A 17,796-nucleotide genomic window follows, 5' to 3' on the forward strand; every position below is an offset into this window, starting at 1 on the left:
CAGCTAAAGCTGTGATCCGTGGTTAGCGAACATCCCATGGGACATGGACGTGCTCCCCTGGAGCCCGTGGGGAGCTGAGGGATGTGGCCTGACCACTGCCGATACCGGTGCTCCTATCGCTTCACCTTGCCCCCTTCTCATTGCCTCCCATCTCTCTGCTTGTATCTTCTTCCTTCCGTGTGCTCCTCCCTTCTTTCTTCCTTTTTCCTTTTCCCTCTTTTACCACACCTTCCCTCCAGATCCCTTTTCTCAGCTTCTCTCTAACTGCTTTTCCCCATTGATCCCAACCCCAAGCAAGAATATGGCTCAATGAACAGTCCACATTCCATGGAATAGCATCATGGAAAGGCATGTTATCCTAGAACTTTTTGCTCGCCCCTGGTAACGTTTGCAGGAGGGGCCCTTGCTCCCTCAGCACTGTTGGCTGTTAAATCCTGTAGTTAAAAGCCAGGCCACTCGCCACTGCTGCCCAGCTCTGCTCAGGTGGAGGGGGAGGATACAGCCTTAACACCCCTTCCCATGCCCACCAGCTTACCCACCTCAAGCTTGGAGGTGGGGCCATTAGTGCCCCAGCAGGTACACACTGCCTCACCTCTGTTCTCCTGAAATGCCCTCCTGACTTCAGGGCAGAGAAGTGGGCAGGGGACGTGGAGGCACAGGAGATGCCAGGACTTTCCATCCTGCTGACACACAGCCTGTCCTCTGCTTTAATGGATCTGGGGGTAGGAGGCAGACACACCTCTTCTAGGCTGATGTGGGGTGAGCTGAGGGAAGTGACTGGCCCTTTTAGAAAATGGCATGCTTACTTCATCCCTGACCTTGGTTTTAATCCTGGTTGCCAATAACCAGAATATTCCCTCTCAACATCCTATATGGTAGGACCCTGAAGAGAGGTGTGCGGAGGGGCCTTTTCCATGTGGGTGGGGGTCAGTGTGTACCCAGTGCGGCAGCAGACTTATATCAGGGGTTATCAAAATACATGGTGAGTGTTTACATTTTAAAATTGTAGTACAGTAAAAGATACATAGCCAATGATCCCCCTCAAACACTTTCCCTCACTTCAAACACATGTGTCCCACCGTCCTTACCATTTTCTGAAACCGTTCTGGAAGTCCTCTTTTTATGAGTTGTGATCAGAAATACAGCGGGGGCTGCTGCCAGGTACCATCCATTGAGCAGCAGGCTTGCAAAAACATTACAGTGTTTCTGCATCTACCTTATTCCCTGGATCTGGCACCGGAAGTCAAAATGACCTTGGAAGGTGAACGTTTTGAATCAATTCAGGAATCAAAGCTAGCACACAAGGCAACTAAAGACATTCATGAAAGAGGACTTCCAGAACTGCTTCAGGAAGTGGCAAGAATAACAGGATGTGTAAATTCATCATATTTGTCAGTCACCTCTGCTCTTCTCTCCCCTGGTCTGTGGTGATACTAAGCAACTCTTCTAGATTGAGATAAACTCAGAGGGTAAAGATGCCAGAAAACAATAGAGCTGCTCTTCCTTGTCAAGATGCTCTTCCTTGGGAAGACACAACCTCCTTTTCACCATTATCAATGCAGAATAGCAAACAATTATCAAGGCTCTGCTATGACAGTTTGGGCTTAGTTCCAAGGTTAGAGAATCTTTTGAAATACATCTTTCTTCTACAAGCAAATTTACTGAAAAAACAAAAAGGTAATTAATGTCCCAACCCACCCAAATTATAGGGCCCTAACTCATGCAAATTGAAATATGGCAAAAAGTATTAATTGAATAACTTCAGTTTTTGTATCTAGCTTATTTTGTCCCACTTATTTTAAAGAGTTAAATAAATTCTGTTCATTTAAGTAGAATTGTGATTTCATGTGTTAAAAGAATGGGATGAATTTTCTTTTTTAATTAGTGTATATTATAAATATTGCTGTTTTATGATTTAGAGTGTAATTTTAACATTTTAATTTATAGGAATTTATGAATACTATAATTTTGTTTTTACAACGCACCATTGGTGTAATTTATATGGTGCAAAATACTTGATGGAACACCCAGACACCAATTATCATTCCTATAAGAGAATATGAAAAGAAGAGAGAGAATATGGGCTGCCCCATCATTATCTACTTTAGGAAGTGATTTTTTTTTTTAGGCTAAATAGGAATTTTAAAAAATGCAACCTACACAAATAAAGATTTGTTCTTTATTTAAAAATCTGACTTCTTAAAGGGACCAGAAATTTTTTTCATTTGAACATGTAAGTAATATCTAAAGTATATACTTGACAAAGACAGTTGTGCTTTAACCTTAAAGAGTTTAGGTGGGTGTTTTCTGTCTCCCACACTGGGAGACATCAGAAGCCCTTCTGCAAAGGGCTCACATTTATTTGTATCTGCTTGGTGGCACCTGCTTGTGTGGGAGCCTTTTGAGAATGCTGGGTGCTCAGTAGGACTGGCAGGTTAGAGAATGGGAGCTGAGCCTGTGCTACAGGGTCCCTGACCTGTGGCCCATGACCCTGTGATGAAGAGCTCCTGATCCAGGCCTTGCTAAGTGTCTGGAGGCCCCTGAAGAAACATAGAACCACGGAGATTCCATTGGCTGGGTGGGGAAGAGGCAGGCTGTCAGTGCAGGGGACGGGAGCCAGGAGGGCTCTAGAACGCCCTCTGCTCTGGGGGAGAGGCCTGTCACTGTCTTTCTGGCCCAGGGGCAGGTCAGCTTATGCCGCAGGAAGAGCTGTCCTCACACTGTGGATTTGGCTGAGCACATTAGCCATTTGATGAGAGCTGTATGTAAGTAGAGAGCCCTGTGCATGTGGTCTGACTGGGAACTGTCTGAGAGCAAAGAGACTCCTGTAGCAGACCCTTGGGGCCCCCATTGTGTGGCCCCAGAAGTTGTCACTGGCTTTCTCGGATCCTTCCTGCTCCAGCCAGGGTCCTCCCTCCTCAGGTGGCGCTGGTGGGGGACATGGAATTCACTGTCCTCTGTCCCTCCCAGTCTCTGGGGCCAGGCCCGCAGAGATGTCTGAATTGAGCTGGCTGCCTGCTCCCTCTGTTGGCAGAGGGTCTGCCTGCGTCCACATGCCTGTGCCCTCTGCTGCTGTCCTGCGGGGTCTTGGGCAGCCTCGGAGCCCTTGAGAGCTGTGGCTTAGCACCTGCTAACCGTGTGAGGACTATGGCACTGGTGATGAGCGGATCCACCCACAGACCACCTTAGTTCATTAAGTCAGACTGCTGTTCCATCCTGTGCTTCCTTCCCCTCTTGGCCACTAGAGCCCCCACATTCAAAAAGACTGCAGCTCCAAGCTAGTTAGCAAAGCTTAACACTGAACTTTACCAAGCACCTACTTGTTGCCAGCGGGGGTTGCTGGGGGTCAGAGAAAGAGTTAGATGTGATTCCACCATCTCACTTTAGCTAAACCTGAAGTTCAATTGCTCTCTGCCCTGTATCTTAAAAGTCACCATCCCAAAGGCCTAAATCTCCCTTGGCACACTCTGCCCATATTCCCATTCTGTAGGTGAGTAAATTGAGGTTCACTTAGATGTAGTAACTTGATAGAGGCCACACAGCTACTAAGCAGCAGAAGCAAAATTGGAATCAACTTTGCCTGGCTCCCAAGCCCAGCCTTTTCTTCCGTATCTGTCCCTATCCTCTGGGGCTCCAGCCTCCCTGTCCTCATCAGGCACTTCCTTCTCTCTCCCCAGTGACACTCTGAACATTGTGGCGTCAGATCATCGGCCATTCACCACAAAGCAGAAAGCTATGGGGAAAGAGGACTTCACTAAAATCCCACACGGAGTGAGTGGTGTGCAGGACCGCATGAGCGTCATCTGGGAGCGAGGAGTGGTAGGTGTCAGCCCTGCCCCTCGGTCCCAGTCAGAGGCCATCCTTGAGAAGGATGGTTCAACCGCTGCTCCCTGTTTTACTCAAAAACAAGGCAAGAGGCTGAGTGTGTGGTTCAGCGGCAGAGCATGTGCTTAACATGCACGGCCCTGGGTTCCATCCCCAGCAAGCTCCCAAAAACCAAGACAAAAAAGTTGTTTTTCCCCTTGGATTAGAAAAGTAATCAATTATAAATTTCTACCATACAAATTTGGAAAATACCAAGACATAAGAAAAAAATAAATTCAGGTAATTCCATGCCTGGAAATTCAACGATTAATATTTTGGTGTATTTCTTTCTAGTGGAGTGCATGTATCTTATTTTAATAACTGGATTCATGTTTTTCTTCAGTATAATAGTATATTTTGAGTGTCTTGTTGTTTTTGTAAAAAGTCTTTAAAACATCTTTAGCTGGGAGACTAAGGCTGTAAAACCTCAAGTTCAAGCCCAGCCTGGACAACTTAGCAACTTAGTGAGATCCTGGCTCACTAAAATAAAACTAAGGCTGGGGTCATGGCTCAGAGTGAAGCTCTGACTTCAATACTCATTACCATAAAGCAAAAAAAGAGAGAGAGAGGGAGAGGGAGAGAGAAGAAGAGAGAGGATGAGGGGGACGGCAGGAGGGTCCTCTGTGACGGCTGAATAATACCCCCTCTAGTGGATGTACCATATATAATCATGTCATTCTTCACAGTTTTCCAAATTTTTGGCTTCTTCAAACTATTGCATTAATAATGCTGCAGAGGGGGCTGGGGATTTAGCTTAGCGGCAAAAGCGCCTGCCTGGCAAGCGCAAGGTCGTGAGTTCAGTTCCCGGTACTGGAAGAAAAAAAAAAAAACAACAAATAATGCTGCAGAGAACATTTTGGCTCATGTATATATGTTAGCATCTCTAACTAATTCTTAGGAATTAATTAATAATCTTCAGTAAGACAGATTCCTAGAAGGGGATTCTGGGCCAAGAGATATAAGCATTTTTAAGGCTCATGATACATTTGTCTAATTACATTTCAAAAAAGATAGGGCCTGGAACTTCATTTGAATACCACCTGTTCTACCCAGGAAGAATAAGTATTTTTGGTCTTGATCTATCACGGTTTAGACTCAACAAAGATTATGAGCTCCAAACAGGTTTGAAGTCCTTAACACTAAGCCACCTGCTCAGGGAAGGACCACACACAGGCTCAGCATGTCATGTGAAGATAGTCCACACGGCCCTTGGGGCGGGTGGATAGATGGGGCAGAAAGACACTTTCCCCAAACGCAGAGTCCGCCGTCATCCTCCTTTATCCAGTTTCACTTTCCATGTTTCCATTATCTTTGGTCAACTTTCATCTGAAAATATTAAGTAGAAAATTCCAGGAAAAAATAGTTCGTAAGCTTGAGATAACTTTTACTCTATTTTATTATTAGTCATTGTTCATCTCTGACAGCTCCTAATTTATGAACTGTTTCCTAGGAATGTACACATGGGGAAAAACACAGGCTGTCTAGTGTTCAGTACTATCTGCAGTTTCAGGCCTCCACTGTGGGCCTTGGAACATATCCCCCACAGATAAGGGGGAGCTCCTGTGAACCCCTTTGCAGATGAAAGGAGACCCCAACTCATGCCTGGTGGGCACATGAGTAGAGTTGGTTATGAACAAGAGGTCGAGGTGCATTTGCACCAGCTCAGCAGGCTTCTGGCAGCAGAGCCCCTCGACACTGCTGTGGATGAGGGAGAGAGGAATAAGCCTCTCTGGAACACGTTGGTGCATCTGAGACAGTGCCCAGACAGCTCTGTCCTCCTGAGACAAGCGAGGGCACACCCAGAGCCTGCTTACCTTGGCCCTTTTGCCGTATTTCAGGTGGGAGGAAAGATGGACGAGAACCGTTTTGTGGCCGTCACCAGTTCCAACGCAGCGAAGATCCTCAACCTGTATCCCCGCAAGGGCCGCATCATCCCTGGCGCCGACGCGGATGTGGTGGTGTGGGATCCAGAAGCCACAAAGTAAAGCTTGCCGCTAGTCTCCAGGGCTAGAGGGACGTGGGGGCCCCAAAGGTGTATAATCTTTGCACCACTGCTAGCCCTGAGAAATGTGACCCAGCTTGCTGACTGCTTTCTTCTCCTGCCGTGCTCACATGGTCTTTCCTGTCTGCACCCACGCAGCTGGTGTCACCTTCTCTCCCTACAAGGACACCAGTCAGATTGGATTGGGGCCGCCCATGTGACCTCACTGGACTTTAACAGACCCTCTCTCCAAATATGGTCCTATTCAAAGGTTTGGGGTTAGGACATCAACACAGGAATTTGGAGGGGACACAAACCAGCCTTTGTGTCCATCCTTTCCCTTTCTGTGGAGCTGAGACGTCCTATTCCTCTGCTGAGCTTTCTCCCCCACCCTTGTCTCCCCCCAGGACCATCTCTGCCAGCACCCAGGTGCAGGGGGGAGACTTCAACCTGTACGAGAGCATGCGCTGCCACGGCGTGCCGCTGGTCACCATCAGCCGGGGGCGCGTGGTCTACGAGAATGGCGTTTTCATGTGCGCAGAGGGCACCGGCAAGTTCTGCCCACTGCGGTCCTTCCCAGACACTGTCTACAAGAAGCTGGTCCAGAGAGAGAAGGTACCGCGCTGAGGGGAGGAGGATGTGTGGGAAGAGGGTGAGGCAGCCTTTGAAATCGCAAGGATGTTTTCTCTATCTTCCCCCCAGCCCTACGCCATATAGGCAGCATTGAGAGTGCAATGCAGGGCCAGTTTCCGCTCCTCAGCTTTGATTGTTGATAGAATTTAAAGGAGCAGGCAAATGGAGAGTCCCAAGTTCCCTGGGACTGCGGCCACTGAATGCCTCTTGCTATGCAGGCCTGCCAGCTCTCTGCCCTCTGGGGCCCTGAGTGGTCGAGTCACTGAGTTCTCTTCAAGAAACCCAAAGCCGGCCTGCTGTAGGGGAACAGGCCTAGGTGCCAGGAAAATGTCTGACTGTACTTACCGCAGTATTAAATCAAAATACAAACTCAGGGTCTCTCACTCAGGCAGGTAAACAGCCCCTTCCTCTCCCAGAGTCCTCCCCAGGTGTGGATGGGGGGCAGGAGGCTCAACCATCCCTCAGGAAGAGGTACCAGAAAGAACTAGAAGAAGCCAGGTGTGGTGCCATATGCCTGTAATCCCAGCACTGTTGGAGGCTGAGCCAGGAAGATCACAAGTTCAAGCCCAATCTGGGCAACTTACCGACTTAGTGAGACCCTATCTCAAAATAAAAAAGGCCTGGGGATGTAGCTCAGTGTGAGGCCCTGGGTTCAATCTGGAGAAGGAGGTGAGGGGAGGGAAGGAAAGGCGAGGCGGGGGAAGGAAAGGAAAAGGAGCTGGAAGAGCAGTGTGTCCACATACAAGATTGTCTAACAAAGGGTGGCTATACTTAAACCAAAGAAAATAACAAGTGTGGATGAGGTTGTGAAGGAATTGGAACTTTCATTCATTGCCAGAAGAAATGTGAAATGGTGTAGCTGCTATGCAAAACAGTTTGACTTTCCCAAAAGTTAAATCTAGAGTGGGCATATGACCTAGCAGTTCCCCTCTTAGCAATGTACCCAAGAGAAATGAAAATATGTCTGCACAAAAACAGATACATGATTGTTCATACTAGCACTGTTGATAAGGCCAAAGTGGAAACAACCCAAATGTTTTGATTATTGACTGGATAAGCTAATTGTGGTGTATCCAATCAGTGGAATAGTATTCAGCCACAAAGAGGAATAAAATACTGATAGACCCTAAATACATGGATGAATCTTGAAACCAAATTCTAAGTTAAAAAAGAAAAAACAGACAAAAAAGATAGCATGTTATATGATTCCACTTATATGAAATATCCAGAAGAGCAAATCCACAGAAAGTAGATTTGTAGTTGTTTATAAGGTAGGAAGAGGAGTGGCTCCTAATGGATATGTTTCCTTTGTAGGTAATGCAAATGTTTTGGAATTAGCGCAACAGTGCCACATCCTTGTGAATAACTAAAACCTACTGCATTGTAGACTTTAAAACTGAATTTCATGATATGCGGGTTATATCTCAGTTTGAAGGAAAAAGTAGTATCTATCAACAGTTTATGGCAATCTCTAAAAAGATATTAGTCAGGAAATAAGATGAAAAGGGGCTAGAGCAAGTGTCTCAAGCTTCTTAAAAGCCTGCCTCACAAGCAGTGAAGTGGAAACCAGTTCCCAAGAGCCCACTGCTGGGCCAGCACCTGAGGTGCACCAGCCCGAGGCCATGGGAGGAAGCGGGCCCCAGAGCTCTTGGTCAGAAGGCTAATGACCCCCACAAAGGGTAACTCGAGGACAAGCACAGACCGAGCACTTTGCAGCTCATGCCAAGAGATGAAACCCTGCCTGTCATGGAGGGCACCTGGTTCCTTTGTTTCCAGAAACACTGCAAAAGGGAATGCAGGGCTCTTGAGAATATCCCCGCAAACCCATAAATGCAGTGCTGGAGCTGAGAGCTGGGAGCTCAGAGTGAGTGCCTGTATGAAGTCCCGCCTAGGCCACCCAGGCTTGTACAGTCTGTTAAAAGAGCATGAGTTTCCACCAGGGGCAGGGGTGTGCCCAGCGACCTGCCTGCTCTGGGAAGATCCCATCCATGCCCACCTTTGAGTGATGCCTTGTTTCCCCCACTTTGACCTTGAGGCTGTCATGAAGCTTCCAATTTCTAATCTCCCAGGGGTCAGCTATGGGGAAAATGCGGCCCTGGCCCACGCTAGTACTCAGAGCACTCCCCAGGGAGCTTGCCAGGGACCCCAGGGCAGAAAGCCCAGAAGCTGGGACAAGCCACCTTCCCTCTCAGAGAACTGAGATAACAGAGTCGCCTGCACTCTTATTTCTGTGCTCACAACCTCCAGGAGGACATAAGATCTTTGAACCAGATGGAGTTTCTATTGCAAAACACAACACAGAAAGTTGGGTGAAGTCAAAAGATCCCAGATAGCTCTGGAAGATATTTTATTAGGAAAAGAAACAGGGCGGCTGGATAGGCCTGGGAATAGATAAGAAACAGAATGTCACCCTGCTTCCAGAACCAGAGATCACAAACAGTGTTACAGTGTTGACCAGCAAGTCCCACAGTTAGACTTGTAACCTAGCCCAGATGTTCAGCATCTGTGTGACTGTAGGTAAGTTGCTTAACACCTCTGGGCCTTGGCTGCCAGTTGGGGTAATAGCAGCACTTCCTCAGGAAGCTTTGTGAGAATAGCATCTAAGTGCCTAACATGTGAACCTTTGTTACTGTTTCCCGTCTCCAAAAGAAAACTATAAGGACACAGGGTGATGGGAAAAATTCAGCAAGAACATTCCAGCAAGCATGCTGGGGTCGATATAAATTCAATCCAGACGCCCTTTATCTAAAGCACTTACTGTAATGACAATTTAAAATCTTCACGAAGAAACCAATTATAGATCCTGTTCTCTGTCACAGCCCTTTTGGTAACAGAGTTCAGGGAGGCAGAAAAGACAATGATCAAAATAAATACACAAATAAAAGTCATGTTCCAAACATTGCGAGTGAGCAGCCCCTAGAGTGACGACTTCAGGGGACAGAGCAGCCTGGTGCAGGTGGAGGCCCAAATGCAGCCTCAGAAAGGCCTGATCTTTCAGCCCCAGCTTGGCCTTCTGAGGATGGGGAGCAGAGCTACAGACCTGATGTCAAGGAAGAGGCGGACCCGTGTCTCTGTGGCTCTCAGCGAGATGGCTGTTGTGACTGAGGTCACGTCCCTGAGGAGGACCCGGTGCAGACCAGTTCTGCTACTCCTTCAGATCCGGGCACCTGCTTCACCACCCTTCCTCTTCCTCACAGGAGCACTTCTCAGCACGGGGAAGCCTGTGAATGAGCTGGACCAGAGCAATTCTAACAGCTTTACACATACCAAGTCACATACCAAGTCTTTAGACTTGGTAATAACAGATTTCGTAAGAAAACAACAGATGAAGTAACTCTCCCAGGCCACACAGCCTCCAAGTACTAGATTGGGACACAAACCTCGGCAACCTGGCTGCTGAATACAGCCCTTAACCCTGCTGCCTTTGCGAGGAGAGAACTAACTGGTACAGCTATTCCCTCTATTCCCAAACAGTTGTCAGGCAGCATTAAAGTGCACGGCCTCGTGGGAAGCTGGCATCGAGAGGATAACATTGCCCGGTGCGAGGGGGGCTCTCTGAGGGCGCACCTCTGCTCTGCATGCACTCACACTCGCGGCCACATGCACCCGTGCGTGTGCGCTGTTTACAGGGCTCGTGATGTCTGTAGTCTGAATAGAAGAAAAAATAGAAACAAACCTTTTATAAATAAAGAGGGGAAGAAGGGATGAAGCGAGGGGAGGGGAATGGGGAGAAAAGCAAGATATATCATGTAGAGGTACAAATTCCCTATGATGAATGTTATCACATATATATATATGTAAAATGTACCAATAAAATTTTTTTAAAAAAATAATTCTCTACTCCCTGGGCTCAAGGTGCAAATGGCCTTGTCATCTGCATGGCTTGGGTCCTGAGCACAGTGGCAGCGTCTGGCATCCCATCAGCCATTGAAGAGACTGCTAATGCTGCCGTCTTTTCCAGACCTCAAAGGTGAGGGGCGTGGACCGCACCCCCTACCTGGGGGATGTCGCGGTTGTCGTGCATCCTGGGAAGAAAGAGATGGGCACGCCGCTAGCAGACACCCCTACACGGCCAGTCACCCGACACGGAGGCATGCGGGACCTTCATGAGTCCAGCTTCAGCCTCTCTGGTAAGGCTGAGGGCGTGGCGGGGGCCAGTGGGGTGGCGAGAGGCCCCTCCGGGCCCTCTGTGTCCTGCAACGAGTGCTGGGTCTGCCATCAGACGCAGAAATTGTGGGGCCTGACATATTGTGGTTTCCGAGGATATTTTTATCCCTGAAACATCTTGAGCGCCTTGCACACAGGGTTACCCCAGACCTGACCTCAGAAGGATCAGTTCCCAGGACTGCACCGCTTTGTCCCTCCCCTCCCCCGCCGCTCCGAGGGATTTCTTATCCTGCTAGTCCCGTTAGTCTCTCCCTTCCTCAGCCCTTGCCACTGCACCCTTGCCTTTGTCCTTTCATCTTTTTTCTAACCAAGAACTGTTCTATATACAGTATACTGCATTAACGTTAAGTAAGATCTTTTACTCTTTTAACTCTGACTTCCTGTTTCTTTCCTTGGACCATGTCCTGGGCCAGTTCATCTGCAGAATTTCTGAGTTCCTTGAAGGTGTGCCGTCCCCTTTCTTAATGCAAGCATCTCTCCCTGACACCCTGGGCTCCTCTAGGCTATGGCTCTCTGTGCCCTAGGGACCTTATTGTTTTTAACAACAGAAATCCCACCACTTGGGAGGGCTCCCCTCCTCATAAATGGTAGCCCCTGTGGAAACCGGGCACAGGCTGAGAGGTGCGCTGGTCCTCCAAGCAGCTGTGGTGGGAACTGCCACCCTCCACCTGAGGTGGGTGTGGAGCTCAGAACCAGCCCAGAGAGGATCTGCCTGGCAAGAGCTGAGCTGGAGCAGGGACAGCGAGAGGACAAGCCCTGGGTCGCTCTGCCGGCCGCGTGAAGTTCACCAGGAGAATGAGGCCAAACACCACTACAATACGAGAGACAGCGGCCAGGCCAGATCGCTGGGGGAGGGACCTGCCTGCTGAGCTTCCTCTGTGCCCAGCTTTATGCTGAGAGCAGCCTACGGTAGGGACAGGCTGGTGGCCCTTGGGAAGGAATCTCTCCCACTCACACATCCTGAGGGCCACTGCCACTTCCATTAGTGATAGGACATGAAAGCCAGGGGTCAGAGATAAGAATGTCGGGAGGGTTGTTGGACACACTCGGACTTCACCATCCCAGCAGGTGAGGTTCCCTAGGGCTGTGAGCCTCCATTGTTTATGACTCTTTCTGCCCCTACCCCACAGCCACGACCTGGCAGAGCTCTGCTCAGACACACAGGCAGCCTGTCCCCTACCATCCATCCCAAATCTTGCCTGTTCCAGGTAGGACAGGCTGAAGAATGCCCCACTCTGTTTTCTGGGGCTCCCTTTCTATCTAAGTCTTGGTATTTTAAGATGTGGGGGCCTTGGGGTAAGATTCCTTCCTTTTCCAAAACAGTACGGCACACACGCTCCCTGTACCCTGCCCTACCTCCTCACTGAGGCGTGGGTGCAAAGGCCTGTGTGCGAACAGCCTGACCTGTAGTCTGCGTGGCACCGAGAGAGACTATGCGCCCCAGCTTGGGAGCAGTGAAGTGGTGGGGTGAGTGCACAGTTAGTCAAAGAGACTCTGACCCTGGAAGTCAAATCCAGGCTCTGGCCTTTACACACTGTAACATGGGCAAGTTACTTAACATTCCGAGGCCTCACTTTGCTCCTGGGTACAACTGGATGGAGTCAAGGTGAGGACTCAATGAGATCACACTCATGCAGGTTTAACTTAGCTCCTACAGGTAGTGAGCCTCCCATCCCTGGTGGTTGTGGCCCCTGAGGCAGGAGCAGCAGCCTGCCTCACCCTCTGTGCTTCCCTACCCACAGGTTCTCAGATCGACGACCACGTCCCAAAGCGAGCCTCCGCTCGGATCCTCGCGCCTCCTGGAGGCAGGTCAAGCGGCATTTGGTAAAAGCACCGACCGACCAGTCCCCGCAAGGGAGGATACACTGCTGCCACCTGCCGCCCGCAGCTGCAGGGGGCGGGAGAGGCTGGGCTGGGCAGCGCACTGCCTACGGGGGCCCCAGGACCCACGGAGCCCCCTCGCCAGAATGTGATTCACTGAGCGTCGAACCACCTTTAATAGGCACTTTGAGCTGTCCTCCTGCTGTGCTCCTCTCCTGCCTTGGCCTGGGTGGGCTTCTCTGGGCCCTGGGAGCCCACACTATGCACAAAGCTCGATGCATAGCACCTGCCCAGCCCCTCCTGTCACCACTGCCTCTTGTGCTGGCTCTAGGAAGGCCCAGACTTTAGTGTCCTGGCCCTGGCCACCCGGCCTGGTGTCCAGAGCACTTTAGCAGATGCATTTTATGAGTAAAGACCTCCCTCTCCTACCCCCTTAGACCCTGCGCTGACATTTCCCAAGTCAGACAGGTGTCCGCTCCCCAGCCATGCCCAGGACATCTTGGGTGTGGGTGTGGTTGGGACACCCTGTGCCCTTTGCCAGTCTCTTTGCACTCCACACCCACACCCTCCGGGAGGCTCAGGCCCAAAAGGGTAGCTGGGCAGGGGTCCGAGGCTGGTGCCAGGCGCGTGTAAATGGTTTTGTTTTGCACGTTTGGTTTGCGCAGTGGTTTGGTTTGACTTGTTTGTGCATCCTGTGGAAAATAACGGTGCTTCGTGTCACTAGCATAGCATAGAAACAGGAATAGATGTGGTCCGTAGGAGATGCTGCACTCACCACCAACCAGAGAGCACAGGGTGAGGTGGGAGGGCTCACAGCCCCTCTCCCCCCGCCTGGGGGTTCTTCAGCTGCTGTAGGCCCCGGGCCAGGCCCCTTCTCCTCCCCTCCTCTCCCCTCCTGGTCAGGTTTCCTTCATTCTGAGAGGGGCCATGAGGCTGGCCCTGGAGACTTGCAGGCAGCAGGATGGCCCTTCCCCTCTGCCCCTGGTCACTCCCAGCACTAACCACTAACCACACACACACACAGCTTCCTGTACCCTTCTCCTGCTGGACAGAGGCCTGGCTACTCCTCCTGTGGGATTGGCAAGAGGTTTTATGTCTGCTGAGAGCGGAGCGTGGTTGGTCAGAGGGGGCAGGGAGGGAGGCCTCAGCCCACTGGGTGTAGAGCCCACATCCCCTGCACAGGTGCAGTGGTGTCCTACAGTCAGTACCATCTCCTCACTGGCGGGGGCTTCACTGCCCTGCATATCCCTTCCTTCCTTAGAAGCTCCTCAGAGGCTCCCCGGACAGGAACCCTAGAGTCGGAGTGCTCCTCATCTTCCCCAAGCAATCTGGGAAGTAGCCCTGCCGCCTGCCCTTGGTACACCTTGTTTCCCCCTCAGGGAAGTGGTTTCATGTCACACCTTTGGTGTGAGCACCCCAAGCTTGCAGGAGGCCCCTGGACTCTTGGCTAGTAGTCATACCCTGCTCATTACTGTAGTGCTTTTCATGTGTCAAAGTGCTTGCAGTGCCAGCTCTCACTTTTTACTCATGCCAAGGGAACATACACAGTGGCACCTTGGTTCACAAGTACTTTTGTTGCAAACAATTTGGTTTAGAAACAGAAGCATTTGGCAAAAATTTGTCTTTGTTTGCAAACTCTGCATCGGGTGACAAACAGGACTGGAGCCATCTTTTCCACACAAACACAAACGTGGCCATATTTTCTAAATTTGTAGAACAAATTAAGCTCATGAACCAAGGTACCACTGTATTATTCTCCCCATTTTACATACGTGGGAACTGAGTCACAGGTTTTGGCTGTCTGGCCCCAGAAGTAGGCCATGACTGCCTTATGGTCTTGGCTGTCTGGCCTAGCTATGAAGGGGAAATGTGAGGTGATGGCTGTTGTTGATCCCATCAAGAGTATAACCAACTAGAAGACTTACTCCCCAGTAGGAATTCTGCTTTGTTTTGCACAAGTAGGTAGATTTTTTTTCTTCAATTTCGTTGTAAACAAATTAACGCGTATTCTTGGTTTGAGCTGCATCCACATCTTCCATTCACTCCCAGTGTCCTCACTTAGGGGCTGAGAGGACAGAGAGAGTAACCCAGGGATCAGAAGCAGCCAGGGTGCATAGGTAGGGACCTGGACTTGAGAAAGCCACCATGGATGAGGGAAACCATGACGCTTACCCCTGGTACCGTGCTCGTCATCTTATCCCTTTCAGCCCTTGCTGGGTCGTGGCCTTGGGCAGATGCCAAAGAGCCAAGTGGTGGTGGGGCCCGCTGAGCAGAGCACCCTGCTTGGGCTAGCAAAGCTTTACCTTCTCTGAGTGCCTCCACCCAAGGATGCATGACTCGGGGCACTGAGACACCACATCGTGGAGGAGTCCACTGTGGGCCTTCCGTTTCACCCGCCCCCACCCTCCCATACACCCTATCCTTGCCCAGGAGCTTCTAATGGAAATCAGAAGGAGGTTCAAGGAGCCAAACGAACAGTCACCCCCGCACCCACCCCCTGGCCCATGCAGAGCGCCAGCCAGCTCCGTCACCAGCCCCAATGGCCCTTGGCTGGAACAGAAAGGGTCTCTGGTTGCACCGAATGCAGCTCTCAAACTGGTCTTGTACTTGCTGAATAAATACTGTTGTTCTTGCCTTAGCTGCTCTCTAGGTTTGTGGGGTTAAGTTACCAGGAAATTGTGCTACTGTGTGTGCGTGTGTGCGTGTGTGTAGTGCTAGGAGTCCACAGTAGGTCTCTGTCAAGCCAATGCCATGATGAGGGCTTGTCCCATGCTGACCCAGAAACCACAGAACCGTGCGGAAACCCAAACCCCCTCCAGCTGCTGAGGCAGCAGGCACAGCCTGGGGTCAGGATGGAGCCTCCAGCACCCAAGTGACTTCCTCACTCCTGTAAATGTCATGGTGCTAAGATTGTGTCAACCCCAAGACGACACACAGTCCTGTGCTTTGGCCACCGTTTGAGGCAAAAACAAAACAGCCCAACACATTGTGTTCTGGTGCAGGTTTGTATTAAACTGTAGCTACTTCTCGCATGGTCTCTGTTGTGTTTATTCAAAGAACAGGAAGTTTGGCAGGGGTCAGGCTTCAGCGGCTAAGAAAACGGCTTTGATCCATCCCGTCCATCACAGGGCAGCTCACTGGGAAACTGAGAAGACTAGAATTTAAAAAAAAAAAAAAAACTTTGCATGCCTGCCCTCTCTCCTGCATGCCCAGAACATCAAATGGGAACAAAACCAAGATTTTTGATGCCTGATTTCCCAGGACAAGGTTGCTAAATTATCTGAAACAGGAATGATGAGGAATGAACATCAGATGCAAAAGGGGAAAACTATAGACTCCCCAGACCTGTCCCTTGTCACTTGTTCTCTTGCTTCCTACGTGGGGAGCCCATGCCTCCTCCCCACCCATCCCAACCATGGCAGGTGGAACTATGGCCTCATGACATCAAATAACAAAGACCTGTCCCAGGGCAGGCGTGCCTTCAAAGAGCCTTCGCTGTTCTTTGACCTTCTGGAACTCCACCTTTAGTGTTGACCCACTGTACCCTCAAACCTCTCCCACTGCATCAAGACTCTCTCTCTCCATCTCAACTGGATGTTGGAGAAATTATCTGATTAAACACACACTAACGAGTGAGTGAAATCATTGCTTCTTATACTTTGGGGTCACTTGTACTTATTTCTCAACAACTCCCCCAAGACAAAACCCTAATGAGGGGATATCAGGTATTGTGGAGGAAATCTGCACATCACATTTAGGAGCATTAACAAAATTCAGTTAACTACCTAAAATCCATAGTAAGTATCTGGGTTAAAAACTGCACGGCCACACATCTGACAGGCTACATGCATCGTGTCAGGAATATGACAGAGACGAGAGAAGGAACTGCAAAACACCACAAGGAGGGCAGATATTATAGTCCTAATTAAAGGTCCTTTAACAGTGTTGCCAATAATGTATTTTCTTCTTGAGTTTAATTCTGCTAAAATCTGATTTTAGACCATCTTGTGTTTCATAGTATTTTGCTTTACATTAATATATTCATCCTTTTTTTTTTTCTTCTCTTTTTGAGACAGGGTTTCACTATGCAGTTCAGGCTGGCCTTAAGCTCACTTTGTAGCCCAGGCTGGTCTCAAACTCACAGATACTCCTGCCTCAGCCTCCCAAGTGCTGAGATTACAGGCATGTGCCACCACGCCCCGCTATTCATCCTATCTGAGTACTACCTTTCTGACTAGAATCAGATGCATTGAATATTTTTCTCCAAATGAAAATCCTTCACTTTCTTACTCTTAAAAGCAAGCTTTCATTTGAGACTGAAATTTCCAAGTGTCATTTTTCGCTAGACAATCTGGCCATGTGGTTATGTCAATTGCACCCCCCCAACCCTCGTGCAGAGATGTGTTCTTTCCCCTTAAATCCAAGATTGCCTCAAGCTGAAAACTTGCATAGTTATGTGTGCTTCAATTTCTTAATCTACTCAGAGCTTCTTGATTTATTAGAATTCTTAATTGTAAAGTTACTCCCAAAGGTAGTTACTCCTTCTGATCAGTTCTTATGGCACTGGAAGGGTTAATTTCAGCAACAAACTTTTCAGGATTGTCTTCAGGCCCCTCATGCCTGAGGATGCAGAAGGCCCTGGAAGTGACCTCTTGCGGGGACTGTGAGCATCTTATGCCCTACAGAAGTGGAGATACCAGTGGCAGAGCCTTGAGGGCCCACTGTGGCCTAGTGGTGATCTGACAAGAACAGGAGACCTGGAGGCTTCATGAAAGATACCTGAGGATGAGGGGTCCACATGGAGCTATGCCCAGGCTGTCAAGAGAGAATTGTCCTTGAAGTGGCCTGGTGGCTGTATCTTTTCAGCGTTGTGGGGGTGTGAGCTTCTGCTTCAGGAACACTTTTCTAGTTCCTACTTGATGTCTGTAATAGGTTTGGTAACTTCTTCCAGGTATCAGTATGGGAAGCAATGAAAGAATTTTGCCTTTCTTTTACAATTCTCATTTCTTCACAGCTACCACACTTTCATCTGGCATTGAGGCCTTGAGAACTATCAAGATGAAATGGTAATTTTGGACCTCTCTGCCACCCCAGTTCTTTTTTTTTTTTTTCTTTTTGAAATGGTCTTGCTGTGTAATTTAGACTGGCCTTGCACTCACTATGTAGCTTAGGCTAACCTTGAACTCATGGTGATCCTCCTGCTTCAGCCTTTAAATGCTGGGCTTAGAGGTGTGTGCCACCACACCCAGCCCAGTTCCATTCTTTAAACAAATCCTGTACACTGGAGATCATAAAATTTAACATGATCTACACATGGATGGGGCTTTCTT

At 49.3% G+C, this 17,796-nt stretch overlaps 1 protein-coding gene across 2 annotated transcripts in view; it reads left to right on the plus strand.

Annotated features, from left to right (window-relative positions):
• Nucleotides 1-15,493, plus strand: part of Dpysl5 (dihydropyrimidinase-like 5) — an 82,825-nt gene extending 67,332 nt beyond the window's left edge. For both annotated transcript variants that reach the window (XM_005400443.2, XM_005400442.2), the window contains exons 9-13: nt 3,678-3,819; nt 5,703-5,845; nt 6,253-6,460; nt 10,440-10,608; nt 12,388-15,493. In XM_005400443.2, coding sequence (XP_005400500.1) covers nt 3,678-3,819; nt 5,703-5,845; nt 6,253-6,460; nt 10,440-10,608; nt 12,388-12,473 — 748 coding nt within the window. In that variant the 3' untranslated portion in view covers nt 12,474-15,493. The remainder of the gene's footprint in view (nt 1-3,677; nt 3,820-5,702; nt 5,846-6,252; nt 6,461-10,439; nt 10,609-12,387) is intronic.
• The last annotated feature ends 2,303 nt before the right edge of the window (nt 15,494-17,796 follow it).

The sequence above is a fragment of the Chinchilla lanigera genome, unplaced genomic scaffold (genome assembly GCF_000276665.1).
Source record: "Chinchilla lanigera isolate Chin_1 unplaced genomic scaffold, ChiLan1.0 scaffold00068, whole genome shotgun sequence".
Lineage (NCBI taxonomy): Eukaryota > Metazoa > Chordata > Mammalia > Rodentia > Chinchillidae > Chinchilla > Chinchilla lanigera.